Source organism: Diceros bicornis, chromosome 20, assembly GCF_020826845.1.
Source record: "Diceros bicornis minor isolate mBicDic1 chromosome 20, mDicBic1.mat.cur, whole genome shotgun sequence".
In the NCBI taxonomy this organism is placed as follows: domain Eukaryota; kingdom Metazoa; phylum Chordata; class Mammalia; order Perissodactyla; family Rhinocerotidae; genus Diceros; species Diceros bicornis.
The window spans coordinates 21386811-21414796 of record NC_080759.1 but is presented as its reverse complement, the minus strand read 5'-3'; the positions used below and the strand labels follow the sequence as shown (position 1 = coordinate 21414796).

Sequence of the window (27986 nt, the reverse complement as noted above, 5' to 3'; positions counted from 1 at the left end):
TGTGCCCCACCCAGGTTGCTGGGATCTAACTAATTTTGGTCCCCAGGGACTCAGCCTATTTCCCCTTTCTTTTACAAGGGACGTGACTTTTCCTAAGTCCTGCAGATTTTCTCCTATCCCTATCGTCTGGCTGCCAAGTGGCACAAGCCCTCATCCCTTCCCTTGCCGTTCACCTTCTCCACAGGTGTTCACACTGGCCCTTCTCGGTGCATGGCTTTTACTGCTAATTACTGCTAAGACAGAGATGGGGCAGTTGACATAACACTCGAACGAGGAAAGTCTGCATACTCATTGCCCTTGCTTCTGACTGTGTGGATAAGCAAGCCTCTCCAACTCCTACCCTCCACCAGGGAGGGTGGATCTCTCCACACTCCCGTCTCTACTCTCAGGCCACAAAATGGAATCGTCACCCACAAATAGGTGAGCCACACCCCCCACAAGCCCACTCCTTTCAAGTGAGTAACTGGCATTTGTAAGGGCAGAGTTCCTAGTCAATCATTCCTTTAAGATGGTGAATAATTTCTAGTCAAGGCAAATGAAACCGTACCTATTGAAATCTTAGGGATCCATAAACAATACAGTTTAAAATGATGGCTGGCCGTGATTAAAATGACATTTATTGAGAGACAACTCTCAATAATGAGAGTTATTATGTAAACATGGGCTGGGTGTTTTGCACTCTCATCTCACTCAGTTCTCACCATGAGAGCCGTAGGGGTATTTCTAGGCCTGTCTGTCAGAGGAAAATCTGAGAGTTACTAGCACATGGCAGGTAAGTGACAGAACCCAGATTTCGACCCAGGTCTGATTGTAAACTGTGGTGTAGTTTTCAAACTCTACATCCCAGATAGGGTTCCAAGAGGCAGTTGGATATTTGAGAGATGTTTCTGAAAATAAAATTGAATTTTTATTATTTTAGAGACTGAAATGAATAAAAACACATACTCAAATGTACTGTATGTGAAACTTTAACACACTGGAGCCCACTCACACACTCCCTTGTGCTGCCAGAGTAACTTCTTTTGGTGGGGGGAGGAGATGGGGAGGACAAGTCTCAGAATAAGAGCTGTATTCTGCCTTCTGATTGAGGATTAATCTAAGTCTGATCTACTTTAAAATCTGTAAGCTTTGCAACTATGATTCTATTGGAATCCTGTTTTTCCTTAATGTCACAAAAAAGAAGGAATAAAATGTACAATCAAATAAACCTAGACTATAAGCCTTCAGTTCTCATCCATCCAAATGAATCTAAGTTAAATTCATGTAAATCTAAATTTTGTGCTTATCAAAACAGCTTCATTGTCCTCACTGATAATAACATATAAGAATAATATATAACACAATAAGTAAATATCATAAGTATAAATTTGTAAAAATCATGTATAATAAAATATTACTTTTTTTTCAATATATCTGAGTTCTGCATAAAATTGGTTGGAAAAAAAGAATTCCATTGCTTACATGAAAAGAAACATTTGAAATCCCCCCCTACACCACAATGATTTTTAAATAACTCATGATCAAGTGAAGAGAGACTGCCTCATGTATTGGGACCAAATGGTAAGTAGGGGAAAAGTTGAAAGGAACCTTCCATCTACTTTGCCTTCTCACTCAAGGCGTGAACCCCTTTCCAGAACGTCCCTAACAGGTGGGGAGCAGCTTTTGCTTTGTCATTTCCCATTCAAGGCACATCAATAAACCTTATCATAAGAACGTGCTTCCTTACCCTGAACCAAGACCTGCCTTCCTATAATTTTGACTCTCTTATTGTAGTCTGCCTTCTGGAGATTCACAGTATACTGTTTCTGTTCTTCAAAAACCGAAGCTACTGACTGTACTGTCTCCTTATTTAAAGGTATCCTGCAAGTACAAAAACCAAAATTCTGATGCTAGTGAAAAATATAATGAAATACTGCCTCTCTTCTTCAAGGAGGTAAATCCTATTCTACTAGCCCAGTGGTTAGCCAACTACAATCTGTGGGCCAAATCTGGCCCACTGCCTGTTTCTATAAATAAAGCTTTATTGGAACACAGCCACATCTGTTTATATATTATGTATGGCTGCTTTCGTGCTACAAAGGCAGAGTTGAGTAGTTGAGGCGGAGACTCTACGGCCCGCAAAGCCTAAAATATTTACTAGCTGGCCCTTGATAGAAAAAGTTTGTCCCCTCTGTTCTAACCCATCATCTGGGGTTTTCCCACCAGCAAAGAACTGTATTACAGTCAATGTTTCAGGCTATAGTTCAACAGATAAAGAGTTATTCCTGTATTATCTATGATGCCCAAGTGCCTAACGAATATTAAGCTCTCAATAAGCATTTGTTGAGTGAGGAAAGTCAGGTAGGAAGAAGGGAGAGAGGTTGGGAGAAAGGGTGGGTACGGCTTTTCTTCTCCCATAACTAAACTGACATATATCCTTCATGGAATATTTTAAAACCTAGCAGATCCTTTTCTTATGTAGTTAGGTATTTGAACACAGGGCTGTACATCTGAATTAAAATCAAGGACCTAAAATCTCTACGTTTCATTTCAGGATAATAAACACTGATTAAAATGTTGTTTAGTAAAACAAAAGTCCCTGTTAATTTTGAATACCCAGGAAAATGCTACCACACCCACACTTAGAAGAATATTCATTGGTCGTTGCTGCTGTTGTTTTAATATCACTCACTGCAATAATATAAAGCAATTGGGATAAATAATCTTTGCCTCAGAGATGAACTGTTAAGCACTCTGGATTTGGGAAAGAGAACTGCTCTAAAAGACATAAAATAATCAAACCATCACTGAGCATGTTAAATCTTGATTCTTCATCTCCATCATTTCTTCATAATCATGTATTTTTATGTCGGTTTATTAAGACAACTTTTGTATAAAGAATTAAAATATGCATCACTTCTTACACAGGTTTTGATAATTTTAACTTTTTTAGCAACTTGTTTCATTACACTTGTGTTCTCCTACATAACAAAGAATCTGATTTGAAGAGTTGTTTTTTTGTGTGTGTGTGTGTGAGGAAGATCAGCCCTAAGCTAACATCCGTGCTAATCCTCCTTTTGTTGCTCAGGAAGACCGGCTCTGAGCTAACATCTATTGCCAATCCTCCTCCTTTTGTTTTTCCCCCAAAGCCCCAGTAGATAGTTGTATGTCATAGGTGCACACCCTCCTAGTTGCTGTATGTGGGACGCGGCCTCAGCATGGCCGGAGAAGTGGTGCGTCGGTACGTGCCCGGGATCCGAACCCGGGCCGCCAGTAGCGGAGCGTGCGCACTTAACTGCTAAGCCACAGGGCCGGCCCTGAAGAGTTTTAAAATCAGCAATTGAAGATATCTTCTTGATATGGAATCAAAAGAGAAAATTTTTACTAAGTCTGTTCTATGAAACTATTCAAGGTGAATATTAAGCTCACGAAATTAATTATTTTTGATAAAACTGGAAGCACTCAGAAGACAAGAAATGGAAAATATTTACTTAAAGGTATTTCCAAAGATGACCAATACAGTTAGGCATTCTCCCCAAATAAAGACATATTTGGGGGAAAACTAAAACATCACCAGCATAGGAATCTATTTCCTACACACTCAGGCTGCAGAAAAATTGCAGCCTGAGTCCATAGAAATGATAGAGAACAGCTCCACTTCAGGCTCAAGAAGTAATCCTGCCCACAGCCAGGGTCAGGTCAGTAACAGCTCTGAAAAAGTCAAGAAATACAAGGGAAACCCAGGAATGATCAAATAATCCTGCCTAAATGACCCAGTCTGTAAAATATGCATCTTGAAAACTCAACAAGTCATGGGAAAAATTATGTTACCTTAAGATAAATATTACTGGTGAACAATATAGAAGCACAATATTTCTATATAAAATAAAACAGAGAAATTCAATAATCACAAGGAATTTTCTCCATCTAGTGCTGGGACTTTAAAAAAGAACCAGCCACATTCAGGAAACATTCAAAATGACAAGAACAGCCACATTATCCAATAAATCAGTCCGGTGCTCTGTCCTCTACAACATGCTGGCTCTCAGAAAACATGCATAAAGGAAGAAGGCATAAAAGAGCCAGTGCATCCATTACATTCTGGGGAAGATGTTCTCAAAAGCAGAAACTTGACTTTCAAACTGTTTGATTCCAACAAAAGAGAAGTTGAGAGTTCCAAACAATAATATAATTCTAGAGCAGAACCTCAGAAAATTTGCCCATTAAGTTTGAAGTGAGTCATCTCATTTGTCCAAACTTACATAACAGCCATAAGCAGAACTGGCCCGAGGAGAGATGTGGGCCACCGTACCCCAAGCCAGGACCTTTCACCCGTGTAAATCAGAAATAGCTGCCACTTAAAACACCAACAGGCAGCTGCAATATCTTTAACCCAGTTGCTCTGTACTATGTTTATTAGGTGGAGGCAGAAATATTTTTGAAAGGCTGGTACTAGAAAAATGCACAGAACTGGTGTGGAATTTTTGGGGTGACAACAGCATCATAAGTCCTCGTTTTATATTCAAAGTCCCAATGTAATAAAAGCAAACACTTTTACAGTGCTAATGGTGCCAGGCTCTCTTTCAATTGCTTTCTATATTTTAACTCAATTCTGTGAGGTAGGTACTATTATTAATGCCCATTTTGCATATGAGGAAACTGAGGCACAGAGGCTGCACAGCAGGTAAGTGATAGAGCTAGAATGCAAATGCAGGCAGGCTGGCTCCAAGCTCAGTGCCCTTAACTGTGCAGCCTCTCAGTCCAGCCATTGCTTAGCACCTATCCCGTGCATCTGTGCCAGGGTCTGAGAACACAAACAGGCCCATAACCCAGCCCTGCACTGTGACATACTTGCACAACGGGTACCTTGGCGAGCTGAGCTGGGTACCTCTGTGTGGTCCCCATAAGCATGACTGTCGAAGGCAGCCCCTGGAGCAGCCCTGGAGGGAGCCTCAGTTCAGTTTTGGTAGTGAAGGACTGGAAGAGTAGGAGGGAAAAGGTGAACTCTCCAACCAAAAATTATTTCTGCAATACTATGTTCTGGGATCGATTTAATTAGACAGAAGTCAGGATCTCACAGGCCATTTCAGCTTCATTAATAATGCATCCAGATTACTACGTGATTGTTCCAGACATAACACATGCGGGCTAACTTCCCAGGCTGCCCTAATAAAACAAACTCCTGGCTCCCACAAGCTGCCTGCAACTGGCTCCCAGTCCCGTTGAAAGGCCTCAGCCTGGGTCTCTTCCTCAGCTTCTGGACTCAGCGCTTCCAACCACCAGTTCTCTGCCCTGGGAGTCTGCTGCCAGCAAGGACCCAAACCCCGGGAGCCCTCCAAGAAGATGCAGCCCATGTGACAGAGAGACGGTGACCCAGTCCCTTGAGAGAGTCCAGTCTCCTCCCTCACCAGGGACCAGGACTCCCTTGGAAGCGTAACCCCTCTTAGCAGAAAAGTACAGGTTGAGGGTCTTAAGAATCAAGCAATTGAGCTGTGGGTTTATTTAACTGAACTGGGACTCCCTCCATAACACAATTAACTTGGGCCTAACCTTTTCCCAACCCCCTAACTAGGCAACTGCTAGATCAAATTATTTTGGGAAAACACCTAACGTGATTCCATCATCTTTCATATTACAGTTGCCCTCACTCCACAGTGCTCTGTGCCTCGTGTCCAACAAGCCAGCCTCACACTAGTTCCCTCCCTCCCCAACCTTTCCGTTGAACCCCTGGCCACAGAGGTGGTGGTGATGGCGGCACAGGTGGGGATGGCGGTTCAGTTAATATGCACTAATTACGTAGTACTGATTAAGAGGGAGGGCTTTGGGGCCAGATTTCCTGGGTTCAAATCCCAGCTCTGCCACTTATTAGCTGTATCTCCTTAAACAAGTTGCTTAACATTTCTGCGTCTCAGTTTAACATGTGAAAAATGGAGATGATACTAGTACCCACCCCATAGGGCTCTTAGAAAGTGCCTGCCACTCTAAATGCTGTGAAGTTTTTTTTTTTTTTTACTATGATGATGACTAAGAACAGGTGGTAAAGAAAGGTGTCAGACACTGTTCTAGAGTACAGGGATTATTACAGCTAATCCACACAACAAACCCAAGAGGCAGGTACTCTTAACTCTCCCCACTTTACAGAGGAGGAAAGTAAGGCACTGAGAAGTTAAGTAACTTGCCAAAGCTACAGTTAGAGTGGTGGAGCAGGCAGTTCAACTCAAGGCCCATGGTACTCAACCATGAAACAAACTCCTCTACACCCACAAAAGCTTTGTTAAATGTCCCTTCCACCTTGTGACCTAATTCAATCCCTCGAGATCACCCTCGAGGATCTCCAGACCACTCCTCCTCCCCTACTCCTATCAAAGAGGACAGGACCACGTTCAAGGACTCAGGACAACGAGCATCTAGTATCTAGCACTGTCTACCTATCCTTGTCAATGACATTGGCCAACCTTCCCTTCATTCACTGAGGATTTCTTTCTTTCTTTTTTTTTTTTTTGTGAGGAACTCAGCCCCGAGCTAACATCCATGCCAATCCTCCTCTTGACTGGCCCTGAGCTAACATCTGTGCCCATCTTCCTCCACTTTATGTGGGATGCCACCACAGCATGGCCAGACAAGCGGTGCGTCAGTGCGCGCCCCGGATCCCAACCCCGGGCCGCCAGCAGCAGAGCGCGCGCGCTTAACCGCTGCGCCACGGGGCCGGCCCCCACTGAGGATTTCTGAATCTGGTTCAGCCTTTCATTCCAACCTCAGTCGTTCCCTAGTCCTGGTTGACTTCACCATCCACAAAGATTCTCCACCCAACACCTTGACTGTACTTCCTCTTCTGCCTCCTAACCTCCCCATCTTTGCAGCTGCTGGCCATAGCCACACACTGGAGCCTCCTCTCAGAGACCTGCCCTACCTCTACAACCACAAATTCACACATCCTACTGTCTGCCCACAGTGAACTTCCTCTCCCTCCAGTTCTCTGAACAGTTACTCCAAGGAACACCTTTTGGCCAGCCTCATCAAGACTACCAGTCCCCCTGCATCCTCTTCCTATTCACCCTTCCCTCTTTTCCATTAACTCAGAGCTCATGGTCTATCACCTCAACCATTTTCTTGCCAGAATCCTAAATTCCTCTACCCTACTATCCACCCATTGACTCACTGTGGAAAAATCCTAACCCTTATCAAGCTAATTGCCCATCCTCTTGAAACCTACACCCAAACAGCTACAAAGTCTGGAAGAAAAAAAAAATAAATAAAGGCACGCAGCCACCATTTGTGTCATTGCTCAGTCATGGTCTCTGACTTCAATAGTGCACAGCAACAGACACTTCTGGTTCCCTGGTCATCCCTCACTCTCATTCTTCACCGTGGCTTCTTCAGACCCAGGCACTCAAACCCCTAACCCCACCATATTTCAGTCACACTCAGCAAAATGAGGTCACATTCTTCTTCATCAGCATTTAACCATCTCAAGTTCAGTGCCATTTAAAAAGGAAAGCTGAGGGCCGGCCCCGTGGCTTAGCGGTTAAGTGCGGCGCTCGGCTGCTGGCGGCCTGGGGTTCGGATCCCGGGCACGCACCGACACACCACTTCTCTGGCCATGCTGAGGCCACATCCCACATACAGCAACTAGAAGGCTGTGCAACTATGACATACGACTATCTACTGGGGCTTTGGGGCAAAAAATAAATAAATAAATAAATAAATAAAAAGGAAAACCAAGCCTCAACTCCCTCACCCCTCCAGTTCCAGCCCTATCTGTCTTCTCTTTCATGGTGAAATTTCTTGACAGACTAAACTACTGCAGTGTCATTTCCTCACCTCCCACTCCGCCTCTGAGAACGTTCTGGCCAAGGTCACTACTGACGTGAATCCAGTCACTTTTCAATCATTATCTTTCATGATCTCTAGGCAATCTTGAACACAATGGGCCACTTCCTCCCTCTGCAAGTCTCCTTCTGAGCATTCTTGAAGGACACTCTCCAGGTTTTCTTCCAACCTTTCTGTTCTCTTTCTCTTGGGCTACTTTTTAGGTTCCTTTCCTTTTGCTAATCCCACAAAAACTGCGTGCCTACTATGTGTCAGCATTGACTGAGGCACTGGGCTTCCTCGGGGTTCCTCTCTTCCCACTCTGCACAATTCTCCCTGGGCAAGCTCATTCGTGGCCATGGCTTCAGATGATAACTGAATCTAAATGGTTAAGAATGTGAGGTCAGGGGCTGGCCCCATGGCTTAGTGGTTAAGTGCGCACGCTCCGCTACTGGCGGCCCGGGTTCGGATCCGGACATGTCAGGCCATGCTGAGGTGGCGTCCCACATACAGCAACTAGAAGGATGTGCAACTATGACATACAACTATCTACTGGGGCTTTGGAGAGAAATAGGAGGAGGATTGGCAATAGATGTTAGCTCAGGGCCAGTCTTCCTCAGCAAAAAGAGGAGGATTGGCATGGATGTTAGCTCAGGGCTGATCTTCCTCACCAAAAAAAAAAAAAAAAGAATGTGAGGTCAGACATTAGCCAGATCTAATGATAATAGTAAATAATAATGCATGAAAAATACACCATGCCTCCCATACAACAGTAATAATATAATATAATATATGGCAAGTAACAATAAATGTTACCTATTGTTTTTAACTACATCTCCAAGAGTCATCTCTGAGCTCCCATCTTCCTACATGAAATCTCAACTTGAGTTTTGCACAAGCAGTGCAAATTTGGTAACACCAAAATCAAACTCCTCATTTTCCCTCCCATCATGCTATTCCTTCAAGTGTTACCCACCACAGTACATGACCCCATTAGCCACCCCAATGCCCGTGGTGGTTCTAAAACATGCCCATAAATTCTTCGACTTCTTCCCACCAAGAGGTGGTGTCCATCTCCCGCCCTTGACCCTGAGCATGCCTTCGTGACTGCCCTGATGAACAGAATGCAGAATGTGATGCTGCATGACTGCTGAGGCTAGGTTAGAAAAGACCAGCAGCTTCTGCCAGTTTCCCTTGGTACATTCGCTCTGCAAGCCTTCAGCCTGAATGTGAGAAATGCAGCTACCCTGAGGCAACATGCAGAAAGACCACATGAAGAGAGAGGCCCGAGGAGTCCACACTTTTCCAGCCCCCAGCTATATGCGTGTTCCCAGGCCAGATGCCAGACAAGTGTATGAACAAGCCTTGAGATGACCCCAACCACCATCTGACTGTAACTTCATAAGGGATCCTAAGCAAGGACAGCCTAGCTAAACCCAATTTACCTCCAGATTCAGGAGTAAAATAATTGTTTTTGAGTTAAGCCACTGTTTTAAGGTAGTTTGTTACTCAGTAATAGATAACCAGAACAATGCTCAAACCAAAAACCTGAGAATTATCCTTAAAATCTCCTTTGTTCTCATTTTCTACAACTAATTACAAAATTCTGGCAATTCTTAAATGTTGCTTAAATCCATCTACTTTTCTGTATCCCTCCACCGCTACCTGGTTGTGGATACCATCATTTCATTCCTGAATCAGGACAGCACCTTTCTGACTGGTCTTCTTGCTCTAGTCTGGCCTCCCTTTCCCAATCCTTCTTCACACCGCAGCCAGATCTAACCATGTCACTCCAGGCAAACTCTGAAGGTTCCCATATGCTAGGCTCTGCCTCTTCACGTGTAGCAACTGCTCCTGACTCTGCTCCAGCCACACTGAGCCCTTGGAGTTCCCTGAAGTGATGGGTTACTCACCCCCAAGTCTCTACACAAGCTGTTCCTTCTGCCTGGCCCTGGTCCTGCCTGTCACTGGGCCAACTCTACTTAACTTCAATGTTGCAGATTAGAAATGACTCCTGTGGGAAGCTCTCCTCGGCCCTCAAGCCTAGGTTAAGTTTCCCCTTCTTATACTCCCTTAATAACCTTTATTTCCCTCTAAATAGATTATCCACTCCTAAATGTAATTGCTTATTTTTCATCTCTACAAGGGTGTAAGTTCCTTGAGGGCAGACCAATGTCTTATTCACTTGTATATCCCTAAGGCCCAGGACAGCACCAGAACATAAAAAGCTTATAAAAAATTCAAGTTGTTTGAGTGAATAAATGATAAATTATGTAAAGGCAACTTTACGATCACTTAAATCATAGTATTAGAAAGAAAGAATCATAGTATTAGAAAGAAAGACTGGAAAGAAAGATAGCTATTCCGGAAGGGATCAAGTACAGGGCTTCAAAGTTTCTTCTCTTCTCCATTGCAGTAATAAAAATATGTACAGATGAAGATTATAGACGTGTCACCAACCCTTATAACAACTGAGGCAGTTGTGATTACTCAATCTGTTCTGACCCTCAGTTTCCTCATCCATAAAATAGGAATAATAATAGTTCTTAGACCTCTCACAGGGTTGTTGAAAGGACTAAATGAATGGTGAATACATATTAAGCACTTCCTGCAGAATCTAGGACAGAGTAAATTCTCAATAAATATTAATAATTATCATCACCAACTTTGCTATTACATAACTTTGACTTAAACAGCAACTGAGGGCCGGCCCCGTGGCACAGCGGTTAAGCGTGCGCGCTCCGCTGTTGGCGGCCTGGGTTCGGATCCCGGGCATGCACCGACGCACTGCTTCTCTGGCCATGCTGAGGCCAAGTCCCACATACAGCAACTAGAAGGATGTGCAACTATGACATACAACTATCTACTGGGGCTTTGGGGGAAAAAAATAAATAAATAAAATTATAAACAAAAAAAACAAAACAGCAACTGATTATATCCAGGCACTGTTCTGAGTGCATTACAAATATTAACTTATTTAATCAATGCCAAGAGCTTTAAAATGCAGGTATCCTTTGACCCTACAAATGTATTTCTAGAACTTGATCATAAAGCAACAATACTCCCAAGGATTAGAAACAATGCATGTAGTAATCTCCCTTTCAGAGATTCACCATGTTCATTTGCATATTAAAGGCTGTACAGTAAAGAAACTTGTCTGACCCAATTTCCAAACATACTTGGCAATGGAACCCCTTTTTGTAGTAAGACTCATTAAAGTACCAGAGAACTACTGCTCCTTACGATAAGACTACCGTAAAATATCCAGAAGAGTTTACATGGAATGTCCATTGCAGCATTATTTATATAACAGCCAAAACTGGAGCAAACATAAAATACCCAATGAAAAGGTAATTAGTTAAGAAAAGTATGGTTTACTAGTATAATGCAGAAAATTAACGTTGCAGAATTGTTAAAATTTAAACATTCACAAGTGTAAAAAGCAAGCTATAAAACTATATCTTCATTATGATGCAGGGTTGAAAATGTCACCTGGTTCTCTGTGGGTTGCTGGATCACAGATATTTCTTTCCATCGTGCTTTGCTGTGCTTTCCAAATTTCCTTCACTAAGCTTTCACTTTAAAGTAATGTTACCAAAATAATCTTAGTCCTTGCACAGGCAAGAATATATATGTATGTATATGTTTACATGTACCTGTGTTAATATGATTACAAAATGATCGTTATAAGCTGTAAAACAAACTGATGAATCATAATAGAGACTGAAATGCTCATAAAATTTTATTAAATAATTTGTGATTCATTGTGAGTACTCAAAACAAGAAAACACACACACAAAACTATGCCTCAAAACCAACAACTAGGCCCCATGGCTTAGCGGTTAAGAGCGTGCGCTTCACTACTGGCGGCCTGGGTTCGGATCCCGTGCGCACACCGACACACCACTTGTCCAGCCATGCTGAGGCCGCGTCCCACATACAGCAACTAGAAGGATGTGCAGCTATGACATACAACTATCTACTGGGGCTTTGGGGAGAAAAAAGGAGGATCGGCAATAGATGTTAGCTCAGAGCCGGTCTTCCTCGGCAAAAAGAAGAGGATTAGCATGGATGTTAGCTCAGGGCTGATCTTCCTCACAAAACAAACAAACAAACAAACAAAAAAAAAACCAACAACTGGGGCCGTCCCAGTGGTGTGGTGGTTAAGTTCATGTGCTCCGCTTTGGCGGCCCAGGGTTCGCAAGTTTGCAGGTTCACATCCCTGGTGTGGACCTACACACAGCTCATCAAGCCATGCTGTGGCGGCATCCCATACACAAAATCGAGGAAGATGGGCACAGATGTTAGCTCAGGGCTAATCTTCCTCAGCAAAAAGAGGAAGATTGGCAAAGGATGTTAGCTTAGGGCCAATCTTCCTCAAAAAAAAAAAAAAAAAACCAACACCTGTTCTCTTTTGTGAGCTTCTCACAAAATCCAAATAAGATCCCTATATATAAAAGCAGAAATGGTAATATCCAAACCCAAAATATAAAACAAACATCTACTGAGACATATAGCAACATTTATTAATCTCAAAAACATTAGAGAAGTAAAACACATTTCAAAAAGATGAGTGGTATGTTACAATTTTTGTAAAATTGTTAACACACACAAAAGAATACTCTATATTGTTTATGCATGCATGCAAATATAATAAAAATGCAAAAACATACAAGAGAATGATACCCACTAACTTTGGGACTGTTGTCACCACTGAGAAGGTTGGAGAAAGCAAGCATGGGGGAGCAGTAGGCTTTAGCTATAATTTCTTTTTTTTTCTTTCTGGTTTTTTTTTTTAAAGTGCACCAGGGTTTTGAACTTAAAGTGGCAAAATGTTAATAACTGTTCAATCAGGGAGGCAGGTACATAGAAGTGTTTATTTTCTGTACTTTTCTGAATACTTGTATTTATTAAAAATAAAACTTTGAAAGAACTGTATTTCATTTTAGCTCTTGACTCCATGTGTAGATTGATTAGAAACAGATGCAGCCCTTCTGAGCCTCAATCAATGGTCCTGGGATGGCTCCAGACTCACATCTGCCTTCCCCAACAGTGAGAGGCCAGAGAAGCAGCTATCCTATTGAAAAAAGAACCCAAAGGAATCCCTCTAGGGGAGACATGGACACAATTACCAGGAGATAAGTCCTTAACCCTGAGAGAAACAGTCCAGAGGTCAGAACAGTTCCCAGCAAACCTAGGTAAAAAAGAATCTGATAAATTAGACTGTCCTGCAAATCCAACTTTTCAAGTGGTTAGAAGGTATCAAAATCATGTAGGTGTGTTTGGCTCTGAGCCAAAGAGCAGAACACCAACGTTTATGCAAAACAGTGAAGGAGACAGTAGGTCAACAAATGAAAGCAAATCAGTGAGCAAACTCTCTCACCATAAGGTACAAACCCACACAGCTTCCCCAGCGGGAGCTAGGCTGTCACTGAGTTCCCAGGAAGGCATCTCTCAAGTAACCACATGACAGCAGCAATCAAGTGACCCCTCAACTTCTGGCATTGCGTCTATGATTCATGGGGCCCCCTCACTCATCTTCTGAACAACTATTAATTATTATTAGGTAGGCATTACTGAATAATGCTCACAAGCATGGGCTTGGAATGTGCCAAGCTAGGCTCATACCCGAGTCCTGACACTCCACGGGTTACATGATTCTGGCCAATACTCCAGCCTCAAGTTCCCTCTTTCCTAAGTCAGTAAGTCTTTTGTAAGTCAGTAGTATCTGGTTAACGGGACTGTTGGGAGAATTAAATTAGGTAGTGCAAGTACAACACTGCACTGTACTTCGTACATAGTCTCCTATTTACCAGGCACCAGACTCAATTCTAGTGATAAAATGGCCAGCAAGGGGCCGGCCTGGTGGCGCAAGCGGTTAAGTGCACGCGCTCCGCTGCGCCGCCCCGGAGTTTGCTGGATCGGATCCCGGGCGCGCACCAATGCACCGCTTGGCAAGCCATGCTGTGGCGGCGTCCCATATAAAGTGGAGGAAGATGGGCATGGATGTTAGCCCAGGGCCAGTCTTCCTCAGCAAAAAGAGGAGGACTGGCAGATGTTAGCTCAGGGCTGATCTTCCTCACCAAAAAAAAAAAAAAATGGCAATCAAGATGGTCAGGGACCCCGCGCTGATTCGAGTGACAGACTCTGATGACGGCCATTGCCCCGGGGTCATTCAGGGGATTTCCCCATGTCTTAACTTAAGCACTATTAAGCACTAGAAGTCAGGACCAGCTACATAACTTTGGGGGCCCAGCGCAAAATGAAAACGCCAACTGCCAAAAATTAAGAATTTCAAGATGGTGACCACAGAGCATTAAACCAAGCGTGGGGCTCTTCTAAACATGGCCCGCGTGGCCGCATACCCATGAAGCCAGGCCTGCTGGAAGTCACTGTGTCCAAACACTTTGCAGATACTCAGAAATGAGAGTCAACCAGTACTGGGCTTCTACACTCATCCAAACACCTGAAGCATTTGGGAAGACGTCAGCACGGCAGAACTCAAGGAGGCTGCAGGCTCCAAAATAAAACTCATCATTAACTCAATCTGTGAGAAGTATCACGGGAAACTCCCGTTTTCTTATCTACCATGCGTTCACCAGACCTTAACTAAAAAAAAAAAAATCTTCCCTTCTCTCCAGTCAATCTCAAAAAGAAACCCTTTATCATTAGTGTCATCAGGGACTTTGCCCAAATGAAATCCATAAGGAAAAGGCTACTTGGGGCCTCGTGCCTGCTGGGGACAGCCCCACTTTCCAGGCAGCACTTGGTAAAGGAGCATAGCAGACTTCAAATAAGCTGACAAATAGATCCTGAGTCTCAGTGACCTCTTCAAAAGAAAATTGGGGCTTGTGGCAGACAGGAACTAGCCCTGAGGTGACACTAGGGGGCTGAGTAACACAGTTGCCTGGAAACCCATTTGTGGTCATTCAAAGAAACATTAGATGCTGAAGGTCACCTCAGTGACCATAGTCAGGACTCTGTAAGGCAGAAGGCTCAAGATACAACACAGCTTTCTGTCTATCTTTCTATCCAGACTTCTTAAAGATCATTTAGCAGAGCCAAGTCCTTGAGGAGGCGGGAACATCAGTCAGCCTGCTCCCGGCCCCTGGTTTCTCTTACTTGGTCAAGCAGCACTTTTATGGACCCCTTTACTTAAGCAGCAGCATAACATTTACACAAAATACATTGTAAAAATTTCCACTGCATTCCAACAGCTTTAACACCACAAACTGGAAGGAAGGCGATGAGAGGGAGGACTCTGGGGCCACAATCCTAGCTCTACTGCTTGTTAGCTGCAGGAATTTGGGGAAATTACACAACTTCTCTGAGCCTCGGTTTAATGCCATTACACGTAGATAGTGTTTACAACTTTGGCACACATAAGTGCTCAATACACTGTTAACTGATTTCACCCTCATAACTCATATGCTTAATTCCCCCCATCCCCCAGCATGCCAACAAGCACACGGCTTAGGCGTCCTTCAGAATGCAAGCTCCTGGCGGGTATGAATCATGTCACTGTATGTCCTCTCCCAGGACTCACACTACCAGATTGGAGCAACACAGCTCGAGGACCAGAGCTAATGCCTTGACATCCAAGTTCCTGCCTAACGGTAAGGATGTTCTTAAAACTTTTTTGCTTTGAGAACTCCAAGATGGTAGATCTGTTTATTGTGGTTGCATTATTTTTATCTTATGATTAATAAAATACTATTTACATGACTCTGCCTAATCCAATTGCAGTTAAGACTAAAAAATGCTTGACCTATATTATTACTTTATAGTCAGTTTAACCATAGTCACAACACACAACTTACAATGTTCATAGTCATTCAAGGTTAAAATTAGCACACTTGAAGATAACTGAACATTAGATAAAAATCACAAACGTGCCTTTTTGAACAGGCTCATTTTTTTTTTTTAAAGATTTTATTTATTTATTTTTCCCCCCAAAGCCCCAGTAGATAGTTGTATGTCATAGCTGCACATCCTTCCAGTTGCTGTATGTGGGACGCGGCCTCAGCGTGGCTGGAGAAGTGGTGCGTCGGTGCACGCCCGGGATCCGAACCCCGGCCGCCAGCAGTGGAGCAGGCGCACTTAACCGCTAAGCCACGGGGCCGGCCCGTGAACAGGCTCATTTACAACTTACTAGAACCTATGGGCTGTGTTATTTGTAGCACATCGTGAGTTTTTGTACTTGGTTGGTTGGTTGCTTGCTTGCTTAGCTGGTTTTTATTCTGCAAATTGTGATGGATTTGTGCTGATCCATCTACCTCTCTCCCCAGATCTTCCCCACTGACACACGAATTTTTATACTTGCAGGTACAGCCTGTGACCAAGAAATTGGGCAGATTCACCAATCTATACAAAGAAGAAATCTAGAACCCCAGCCTTATTAAATGGCAAAGAGCATATACAAATGCAATGATCATTAATTGACAATTAGCATCCAAGACTCACCAAGCATATTTAGTTGCCACATTTTCAAGTCCAACTTTGCATTTTAGTTCACAAAAAAATAAAGAAACATATAGGGGCTGGCCCGGTTGCTTAGTGGTTAAGTTCGTGCACTCCACCTTGGCAGCCCAGGGTTCACAGGTTCGGATCCCGGGCACGGACCTGCACACCACTCATCAAGCCACACTGTGGCAGTGTCCCACATACAAAGAAGAGGAAGATTGGCACAGATGTTAGCTCAGGGCCAATATTCCTCAGCAAAAAAAAAAAAGAAACAGACACATAAAATAAAAGTACCAGAAAGCCAAGGAGCACATCAGAAGCTGCCTCCTCCCCCATGTGCCTTATCCAACCTGTCCTGCCACAGGTCCCTGTAGAGCCACCTGCCTGCTGGTCCTACAGCCAAGGGGATCCTAGCTGGGTGCTCATCCCCCATGACATTCAAGGCCAGGCACAAAGCAGAGGTTCCATAAATGTTTGCTGAATGGATTAATGTAAATATCAGAATGTGGTTTTATTTTTATAGGTATTAAAAAATCCTCAAGAGAGTCTTGTGACTTCCTGCTGGCTGATTACCACTCCAACTCTTTCCATATACTGAGACTAGTTTAAAAGGTAGGCCAATATTTACCACTGAGCAGTAATAGTCATTCCACAGGAAGTATAAGAATAATATCAGCATCGTAACCACAATACATTAGCATTTTATATCTGAAAAGCAGTGTGCTGTGTATAAATCACCTTCCCTCTATTATCTCATTTAATCACCATAGGCATTACACAAAGCATCACAAATCTTATTGCTGTTGCTTTGACGGCAGAAGGGAGAAAAGGTGAAATCCAGACCAATCAACATGTAAGAGTTAGGACAAAAAAAATTTTAACTAAAAGGAATCTAGAAGTTAATCTTGTCCAACTTCCCAGGAAAACCTGGTAGATATGTTTTTCTCTTTCATTATAACTTGACTATTTTCTCCCACCTTATTCGAAAAGCTCTGCACATTGTCTTACTGGTTCTACCCGTCAGAAGAGAGAGAGAAAGATGCTGGTACTCCCTGTTGAAACAGCAGCAAAATCTTTACCCATAGATCTGACAGGTGTAAACATGGCCTTTAATGCCGATTATGACAATGGGAAAAAAGTGTGTGGCCTCCTAGGCAGATTCCCTTAACAGGAAAACCAAGATTTTTATATTTAAATTGCCAGCCAGGCTAAACAAATTATATCTTGATAATCTTAAAGTTTAAGAGTAAAGGATACATTCTGCATTCCCCAGAACAAAACACCTAATCAAAACAGATTTTATCTTGTCTCACTTTAGAAGCTGGCAAGAAAAGTAGAATTGTCCCTTCTGTCTCATAGTAACTCAATTCAACAAATAATACTGGGCCCTACTATGTGCCAGGAACCAAGTCAGGCACTGGGTGATACATGCAATTATTTAGGATTAGTAAATTACCATTATTTCCCTGAACTGAAATCAATAAAAATCCTGTCTTAAATATTAAGGTACTATCCCTGGCCCCCACATTGTCACCTTTAATTGAGAACATTTCTTTTAAGTTAAGAAATCAACAGCAACCTCTAAGATCAGAGAGATTCATCATCTGTTTTAATATCCGCAATCCTATTAAAAGCTGTTAAAAATAGTACCTCTACGGTTTTCTCATTTCTCTTCCTTTCCACTCTCCTCCAAATAAAAAAGGTTAAGTGATAACATCCAGTCTAAAGAACAATGGACAATACATACACACACAGAGCTCCCTCTTCCAGCTTCCAACATCAACAACAAGAAAGTCAAACACCGATTAAAAAGAAAAAAAGAAGAAAAGAAAAGATGGCACACACCATGATTCCTGTCCAGTGCACAGGCAGGACGCTTCCTCTAGTCCACAAGCTCAGCAAAATCTAGAGTCAAACTCAAAAGGAGCATTTTTTTCTGGAAGGTAAGTAAAAGAACTGGGGAACTGATCTATTTTAAAAATAAGACCCCAGATGCAGTCAATGAAATTTTCATTTTTCAGAAATTGGTTTTTAATAAACACCATGTAAAAATTATGCATGAGCAACCAAGTCAATCTGAAAGGCAAGAAGAAAAGAATGATGTGTGGCATGTCATTTTCTCTGAAAGTGGATAAGCAAAAAGTAAACAAAAGACCACCACAGGAGGGCTGTTTTTTTCTTTTTTTTCAGTCCAGTTTCAGTAAAAACTGGACTTAATGTTTAAGGATTTTCTTAAATCCTTTCACAGGGGATACCTGGCACACTCATAAAAACTGACATTTCCTTTAAGATTTTTTTCTCACATCCAATGATTAGCCAGTGATTTTTATGGGACTGTTTCACTGCACTTGTGAATTTTTTAAAAAGCAGAGTTAAAGTGACAAAACAAGGAATTTTTTAATACAAGTGCAAAAGTTGGGTTGTGGGGGAGTGGCAGGTAAAACAAAAAGGCCATGTCAAATTCAAGGCCCACTGATTTTGCCACAAAACTGCTAGTAAATTGACAAAGAAATTAATCTCCTTCTAAGGTAACCTAGATCCCCACAAACATTCCTCTACCCATGCTTAGACTCTCCGGAAATTAACCTGAGTAATTACCCCAGAGTTTTCAGTTTTTTTTCACTAAATGCTTTGGTGGGTTTGGCACCTCAAAGACAAGTCTGTGATGCAATTTGTCAACTTAAAACACACCCAGTAAATAAAAATAATAATAAAATGACCAGAACCGCTTGACTTCCTTTTTAGGTAGTTAATTATCCAAAATTAGCTCTCAGCAGTATAGGTAATGCCACCCTTTCCTACTTGGTAATTATTCTCAACAAACTTTGGCTTTAATCTGGGTAGACTGCAAGACAAAACCATAGAACTGTATAAGACAAGCTACAAATTATAATCAGTTATTTAATTTAGAAAACAATCTTTAGAAAACATTTGACAACTCTCTTAACCTACATAACACTCTGCATTTTAAAGAACGTTTACAATCAGATAACCCCTTTAACCGGCTCTAGTTGTGGGTGGATAACGTCCCTTCATCACAAAAATAGAAGTTACTGACATCAACAAATGAACAACAAAACAGAATTTGAACTCAGAAATTTTGACTCTGCTCCATCCACAAGGTCATATATTAACTGCAATCACCACCCTTCCCCACAAGATCATCAACCACGAAGCCTTAGGAGAAACATCTCCTTCAGGTCAACTAAAATAACCCCAAATACCAGGTAACGTTATAAAACCAGTCCTTGTCCAGCATTTCTTGATCATGGAAGCATTTACAGTCTTTCTTAGTACAGCCTTAAGTGGAATTCCTAGAAGGCACTGGCAAATCTCTGCCAGGCCAATCTGCAGTCGAAAACCTACTGCATGTGTCCAACAAGATGAGAGGAGGATCAACGTTTTTAACCATCTACTTCAACTCTGCACTGCACTAGCGGTTCCGGCTAACAAGGTAAACCTGGTAATTGCATAGGATCGAACATAGCCAATGTTAGTGAGGATGCCCCTGAACACAAACAGGCAGCTCTGGGGAAATATAATTTCCGGAACAAATTCACGGTGCTTGCATAATTCCACAAGAACACACACACTAGGCAGTTTTTAAAATAATGCTCAGTCCCAGCACCGTGCTGACACTTTTCCCACCTAAACTTCTCAGCACAAGCCTGGCCTAAAAGCACAGCTAGGATCCCATCCGTGCACAGGGTAAAGGCGGCATGCACCCACGACAGGAACGGTGGGCAACGCCTGCCCCTTCCCGGACCAGTTCTGGCCAGACTGCGATGTAGTTCAGTCCCGTCTACTTTATGGTAATGTGCTTTTAAACCCTCTCCGCGATTGAGGTCATAGCTTTAGAGATCTAATAACAACCAAATGACTGGGGCTGCCGGGCACTTAGCGAGCCATTCTGGTTATGGCTCTTTAATAGTACCTGGAGTCCTGCTGAAGGAAGAGCGGAAAACTCCTGCTTCCGCGGAAAGAAAGTCCTGTGCAGAGCGCAGAGGGAAGGCGAGAACCCGACCGCGGGCAGGGGACGCCCCGCCGCCGCCGCCGCCGCCGCGGCCCCATCTCTCGGGCAGCCCCCCGCGCCCCTCGCCCCGCAGCGCGGCTGGCCCGGGCCGCACCTTTACCTGTCAGCCCCACCAGCCCTCCGCGCTGCGGCCCCGCGGTCCAGGCGGCCGCCCGTGCGGGTCCCGGCACAGCTCTAGAGGCGGCTGCGGGAGAAAGAACCCCAAAGGCATCCCATCCCAAAGAAAGAAAGCAAAAAGGCTGCTCCTCCAGGCAGAGGGATATCGGGCACGTCGGGGTCCGAGAGGCGACACGCCACCCCTGCCCCGCACCTACCAGATAATCCATGTACAGAAACGCCTCAGTTATCCGGAGATCAGACATCCGGCAGCCTAAAGCATCCGGAACGGCTCCGAACCCGGAAAAAAAAGCAGCGTCTCTGGCTGCGAGCGAGCAGCCCCTGAAAAAGCCAGCAACAACGAAAATAGCCGAGAGCAGCCGAGGAGCCGAAGATTACACAAGGGGCGCGGCGATTGGCCGGGCGGGCGGGCAGAAGGAAAGGAGAGCGCTCATTGGCTGCGGTGACTATAAAAGGCAGGCCGCCGCGGGTGGCACCAGAGAAGCGCGGGAGCGGCCAGGGCGCTGGTTCCTGTGGACAGGGCGGAGGGGCGGGGGCGAGGGCGGTGCAGGCGGAAGAACCAGCGGGCAAAAGCGGAAAATCGGCTGGTGCTGCAGCTGCCTGAGTTCTGTAGCCTCCTAGCTGGGTACAGCCGAGCAGAACTCTGCCCTAGTGCTGGAGAGCCTTGGTGTTCCCTCCCACCGCCCCCGCAGTAGGAAGCTAGCGCTGAAACGTGGGAGGCGTGGTAGCCGCCGACACTTAATGCCTCTCTCCCGAGCGATTTCCTGAAGGCTCTGCGGCCTGGAGACTGCACATCGGGCAGGCTTGAAGTGTATCGGAGGGTAATCTGAACAGGCAAGCCGGTGACTCGGGGATGGGAGGTGGTCCTGGGGGGGGGGTCCCTCCCCACCTTCAGATGAGAAACTGCGAAGGCAGACAGCTCCAGCCTGATGTCCCTGGGGGTACAGTGAAGCCCCGGACGCGGTCAGAGGTAACCCAGGAGGCTGCCTCTTTATGCCGAATTGTTCCCGGAGAATTCACTCTCCACCACGTGAAAGGAAAAGACGAAAAGTTTGGGGACTCGATATAAGTCGATTGTAGACCTCAAACACTGGGGAAGAAGAAGGTGATCAGTTGTCTGCATGCTTTGAGTCCAGTTACAGTGAGCACAAATCCATTGCCCGTGAGGAAAATGAGCAATAGAAGAAACTCTCTGGAAAGACCCAATTAATACAGTGTTTGTGACCCGATGTCATTTTAAGACGTAAAAGTATCTGTAAGCAGGTGCACTTGAGTCTTATACATTTCCTGGTTAAAAAACTTGGAAATTGTCATTGGATCTCACTATTGTATTAAGCTGGGGGAGGGGGAGCTGAGTCAGACAAGAATAAGAACACTAAGAACACAAGATAAGAACACTAAAGGCTTTATCTTTTGAAGATTCAGGCTACACAATGCCAGACATCTTATCAGGCTCAGGTGACTGCAGTGTTTCCCCACCAGAGGTTAAGGAGGGCGAGGGGATTGCGCTCGCTTGTATCAATAATTAGAGCTTCCTTACAATAATATATCAAGAGTAAAACTTCAATTGAAATCTTTCTGAAGTGACTGCCTGACTCTGTTTTAGGGGTTGGATTTTTATTTTCCCCCTAATTTGGCACCTTTGTTTTTTGTATCCTCAGGAATGAATTTCCATACAAGTTTGCCTGGGGCTGCCCAAACAGTTCTATTAGATGACAATAGAATTCATCCTAAACATGCAGGTAACTCAGAGAGTGCAGCCCTTTAGAGAGAACTCCAGGTTGGTGAGCCATGTGATTTTGGGTAAGGTATCTCATCTCCCAGCTGAAAAATGGGAATTCTTATGGCCATAGGGTTTTTTGAAAAAACTAAAAGACTGTAAATAGGCACACTTAGTACAGAGCTTGACTCTCTTGATCCAATTTACAGACAAGGGTGTGTGTGTGTATAAATAAGAAATTCTACTCCTGAAGAACTTTCAGTGAGTTTTTGCCTATGCAGGAGCTAACTCAACTCAATGGCATTAAGCCGTTGGATCCAATTTTGACTGTTCTTGGCATTCTATTAAATCAAACACATGTAGGTTTAGAACACATTTTGACCTGGATTCTGAAGGTGATGAATTTCCGTAAACCTACAGCACAATTGGTTGAAACTAATTGCAGAAGTTGAAGGCCTCTCTAACTTGCTAGCAAAAATAATTCAAATAGACAAGGAACCTTTCGGGTTTGTTTGTTTTCTTCTTTCCAAGAGGAAGCATATTGCAAATAGATAAAGAGCTTGAGTTAGTAAAGAGACACCTTTTGGTCCATTTTCTTAGTGATAAATGATGTCTTGACTACCGCCAAGTCAGACTCTTGAGAAGCCTGTCAGTTTCTCTGCAGGGGAAGATAGTCACTCAGGAGCAGTCGGCTTCTGCCTTTACTTTAAAAGCTAACCTTAGAGAAAGTCCTGAACAGAAGGTCATTAAAACCACAACATGCTTCATGCTACCTCTAGGAATTAGTAAATGAGCCCAAAGCAGGGTGATGAACGAATGTGTTCAAGGAAAAGTTCCAAAGGCTGCACCATTGTACTCTCACCCTATTCCACACCATTTGCACATTTGTTTCAACTGGCACCAAAAAAAAACCTTGTGTTCCGTGTAATGTATTAAAAGAATCATATATTGCCTTTTGGAAGAGTCCTTGTAAAAGAAACCCTGAAGCTTCAGAACTCCATATGGAGCACATTTTTCTAATTAGGTGTTAATCTTCTGGGATGTTAATGTGTCTACTCTTGTGCAGAAGAAAGAGGCCAACTAGATTATGTTGGTATAAATAGATAATACACTACCCACTACATGAAGCTGCGGTCTTAGCTGATAGGGGTGGTAGTAACAGTAGTAATCACCCTAATTCATGTTAAAAATAGAGTGTTGAGAGCTTAGAAGGCATACATTCAACTTATCCCACTATATGCCAAGTAACAAACTGCAGTCTTGAATAAGACATGATCTCATTAATGTAGCCCTGCCTTTGCTCTCAATAAAAAGAATGACCCTCTTCCGGATGCATAAGAAAACATGGATAAACTCATGAGGCTATTGCATTACTACACAGGTTTTGAGGAAAGGCCATCACTGTTGCTTGTCAAAAGTAAGGAGAAATTCTTTTGACAGTCCATAGTCTACAATTCCATGAAGACTGCTGGCTAGCCAGATTTGGAGGAAAAATTTTTGGTTAATGTGTTGCTTGTAGGAAACAAAAACAGAAATGTGTTTTTGCAACCTGGTCTCCCAGATTCTAAAATCCAGAAAAAGCAACATTTAGTGGCTCTTTCCCTCTATTCCCTTTTTGTTGTTCATTTGATACATAATAACTAAAGAATACTGTCTTTACTAGTCTTGTATCATGCGCAGTCAATATATAAAGTTCATCATAAAATTCTTCATAAATGTTTAATGGCTATGCAAAGCTCTATTGTATAAATGTACTATGTTCACAAATCTATTAGATACTACTATTATAAATATTGCAGTGAATGTTTGCTTATAAAATTGTTCACATCTCATTATCCTAATGTCTAGAAATGAAGTTACTAGTACAAAGGGTATAAGTACTTTTTTGTGTGTGTGAGGAAGATCAGCCCTGAGCTAACATCCATGCGAATCCTCCTCTTTTTTTGCTGAGGAAGACTGGCCCTGGGCTAACATCCGTGCCCATCTTCCTCCGCTTTATATGGGAGGCCGCCACAGCATGGCCTGGCGAGCAGTACATCGGTGGGCGCCTGGGATCCGAAGCCCGGCCACCAGCAGCAGAGCGCGCGCACTTAACCACTACGCCACGGGGTGGCCCTGGTATAATACTCATTTTTGTACTGGCTTATAGTCTCATCCCCCTGACCCCAACTCCAAAGTAGGGAGTGCTTATCTTGCCTCATTCTTGCCTTGATAGAGTATACTATTCCTTAATAGCTGAGAGATGGTATCTTTCATTAGAGTAACTCAAACCACGGATACTCCTTTTTCAGAAAAAGTGGAGATGTCCTGACACTGAGTTCTACGCAGGTCATCAGGCACACTTGGTTTGCTCACTTACTGTCTCCAATAACTCATGTGACCTTAAAACTCTCTTCTGAGCCCTGCCCTCTTTTTTTTTTCCAGATGGTTGCCTTCACACAAACACACACCCCATCTCTGATTTACCCCCAGTCCCCTTCCCTGCTTCCTAAACCTAAACAAAGTACCACTATGTCCTAGAAGATGAACCTCACCAGAGCGGGATGCCCCTACATGAAGCTGCCAGCAGAACTTGATTCATAAATGGAAGAGGTCAGAATGAGGTTGCAGGAGCAAGGACTTAACCCTAAGAAGATAACTCACCTCTTCCAAAAAGGATTTGCTGGGTCTTAGAATATTAAAGCAAGATAAGGCATTTAAAATGAAGAATCACCACTTAACATGGTAAATAATTATACCAGAAAGAGGTAACTAGACATCACAGGCAACTGCTATTCAAGCACCAAATATCAAGAAGCTATGTAAATCCCTCTTAATACCTCCCCAGCATCATTTAATCTCTTAGATGCAGTACTGCATCACTGATTGTATTAGTTTTCTATTGCCACTGTAACAAATTACCACAAACTTAATGACTTAACACAAATTTATTAAAGTTCTGCAAGCTAGAAGTCCTGAATCTTATGGGGCTAACATCAAGGTGTTGGCAAGGCTGCTTCCTTCTGGAGGTCCCAAGGGAGAATTCCTTGTGTTTTACAGTTTCTGGTGGCTGTCTGCATTCCTTGGCTTGTGGCCACATCACTCCAGTCTCTGCCTCTGTGGTCACACTGCCTTCCCCTCTTCTGTAATCTAGTCTCCTACCTCCCTCTTCTAAGGACAATTGTGATTGCATTTAGGGCCTACCCAGATAATCCAGGATAATTTCCCTATCTCAAAATCCTTAATTTATCACATCTGCAAAGTCAGTTTTGCCATTTAAGGTAACATTCACAGGTTCCAGGAATTAGGACCTGATATCTTTGGGGCCATTATTCAACCTAACACACTGATCTTGTGCGGAAAAAGCAAATACTTCCATGGAAATCCAAAGGGACAAGCACAATTTACTAATGCCTAAGGAATCAGAAAAGTGGGGATCAACTCCCAGCTTCAGATTAAATTTGATTTGATTAATTAAAACTTTGTGATGCAGCCCCAGGGTCCTTTCCAGTTCTATTTGCACAGTTCACTTCTCATCTGGCATTTGAGTACATTTTTCTTCCTTTACTTACACCTTTTAAAAAAATAACCTTATTGAGATATAATTCCCATACCATACAATTCACCCATATAAAATATACGATTCAGGGGCTGGCCCGGTGGCGCCAGCGGTTAAGTGCGTGCGCTCCACTGCAGCGGCCCGGGGTTCGCCGGTTTGGATCCCGGGCGTGCACCGACACACTGCTTGGCAAGCCATGCTGTGGTGGTGTCCCATATAAAGTGGAGGAAGATGGGCACGGATGTTAGCCCAGGGCCAGTATTCCTCAGTAAAAAAAAAAAAAAAAAGGAGGATTGGCAGATGTTAGCTCAGGGCTGATCTCACACAAAAAAATAATAAATATACGATAGAATGGGTTTTGGCATATTTACAGATTTGTGCAACTATCTAAAATCTACAACTTTAGAACATTTTCATCACCTCTAAAAGAAACCCTGAACCTTTTAGCTATCACCCTCCACCCCTACCCTCACCCCTGGGAAAATACTAATTTCTGTCTCTACAGACTTCTCTATTCTGGACTTTCATACAAATGGAATCATAAAATATGTGGCCTTTTTTAACTGGCTTCTTGCACTTTGCATGTTTTCGAGATTCATCCATGTTGTAGCATGTACATTCCTTTCTATGGCTAAATAGTAGTCCATTGCATGGATATACCATACTTGGTTTATCCATTCATCCATTGATGGACATTTGGGTCATTTCCACTTTTCAGCTCTTATGAATACTGCTCCTTTATTATAATTTTGGTCTCTATTTCTTTTGATCACACCAATATTAACTTTTTCTTCAGACCTCTTCCTCCTTTTTCCTTCCTCTTCTGTAGCTAAATGTTCTACTTGTTCTAGACCAATTGGTCTAAATATGAATGCTATTTTCTCCCTTCAACATTTAACTCAGAATTTTCTTATAAAGAATTTTATTTATCTGCTCAGTTTGATTAGTCCTTCACTCTCCACAACTTCTTGAGCTCCAGTAGTCAGCTTTTTTCTGTTCTAGATTGAATATAGAAGGATAAAATCTCTGAACATATTTTAATCGTACAGTGTTTTTTGGTGGTTTTGAACATTTGGTGGGATGAAGCATCTGAATTGCTGCTGAATATCCTGCATGATAGAGAATAGTGTGCTAAGTTTCTTGAAAGTCTTTGAATTACCAAGATTGTAAGCTTTACTTAATAACCAGATTATTAAAAAATCAGGATGGTAAGCCAGAAGAATCAGCTATGTATCTTCAACTGTAAAATATTCATTGTTCCTTGACAGTGATTCCTTCCAAATGTGAAAAAATGCCCTTTGGAAAATAAAGGTGCTTTGGAGACTGAGATGAACCGTATATGGTCATTTGCTTACTCATATTGGAAGATCATTTTTTACTTTAATAACCAAAGCTTAAAAATCAATTCCCATTGGATTAGACATCTGTTTTAACAAAACAGCTTATAGCATGTCCTTAGTGCACCCAAATCAACAAAGGACATATTAGAACATAGAGTCCAAGGCAATGAAATTTAATATATTAATTCCCCATGGACCTTAATAATTTAATAAGGATCTAGCCGTTTCTTTTATTTAAAAAAATAGAATTTATTTTATGAACTCTCTGTAAAGCAAACTGACATGCCTTCCCTAATAATACCTGTGACCTAAAGAGCCCAGTCTTTAGGGAGTCTACAGTCTCCCAGTTGACAATTCACATCATTCTTGTTATATGATATACACTGTTTCATTCTTTTTTCTGAATTCCTTCTCTTTCCAGCTGACTTTGTAGAAGTATATGTTTCCCTTTGTTGCAGATTGGGTTCTTCAGGAAGCAAATGCTGAGATGGAGTTAGGAGTGCAAAAGGTTTATTAAGAAAACTTTTGGCAACCTAAGTGCCCATCAAGGGACGAATGGATAAGGAAGATGTGGTATATATACACAATGGAATACTACTCAGCCATAAGAAATGATAAAATCCAGCCATTTGTGACAACATGGATGGACATTGAGGGTATTATGCAAAGTGAAATAAGTCAGAGGGAGAAGGTCAAATACTGTATGATCTCACTCATTAAGTAGTAGATAATAACAACAACAAACAAACACAGAGAGACAGAGATTGGATTGGTGGTTACCAGAGGGGAAGGGGGGAGGGAAGAGGGCGAAAGGGATAATTCGGCACATGTGTGTGGTGATGGGTCGTAATTAGTATTTGGGTGGTGAATAATGATGTAGTCTATGCAGAAATAGAAGTATAATGATGTACACCTGAAATTTATACACTGTTATAAACCAATATTACTGCAATAAACAAAAAATTAAAAAAAAAAAAAAGAAACCTT

The 27986-nt window shown here is 42.8% G+C and overlaps 1 protein-coding gene and 1 long non-coding RNA gene across 5 annotated transcripts in view; one reads left to right on the top strand and one right to left on the bottom strand.

The window, feature by feature from the left end:
• The window catches only part of ARL15 (ADP ribosylation factor like GTPase 15), a 407407-nt gene extending 386692 nt beyond the window's left edge, over nucleotides 1-20715 (bottom strand). For 2 of the 4 annotated variants that reach the window (XM_058564094.1, XM_058564092.1), the window contains exon 1: nucleotides 20599-20661. Coding sequence is in view for 1 of the 4 variants with exons in the window: in XM_058564091.1 (XP_058420074.1) it covers nucleotides 20599-20646 (48 nt within the window). In the remaining 3 variants the exon portion in view is untranslated. Of the gene's footprint in view, nucleotides 1-15940; nucleotides 16121-20598 lie in introns of all 4 variants that reach the window. The other 2 variants (XM_058564093.1, XM_058564091.1) reach the window with 2 other exon arrangements.
• A 249-nt stretch (nucleotides 20716-20964) lies between these two features.
• LOC131419186 (uncharacterized) overlaps nucleotides 20965-27986 on the top strand; it is a 43419-nt gene continuing 36397 nt past the window's right edge. Inside the window, exons 1-2 of the long non-coding RNA XR_009223168.1 lie at nucleotides 20965-21506; nucleotides 22063-22204. This is a non-coding gene — a long non-coding RNA (uncharacterized LOC131419186). The remainder of the gene's footprint in view (nucleotides 21507-22062; nucleotides 22205-27986) is intronic.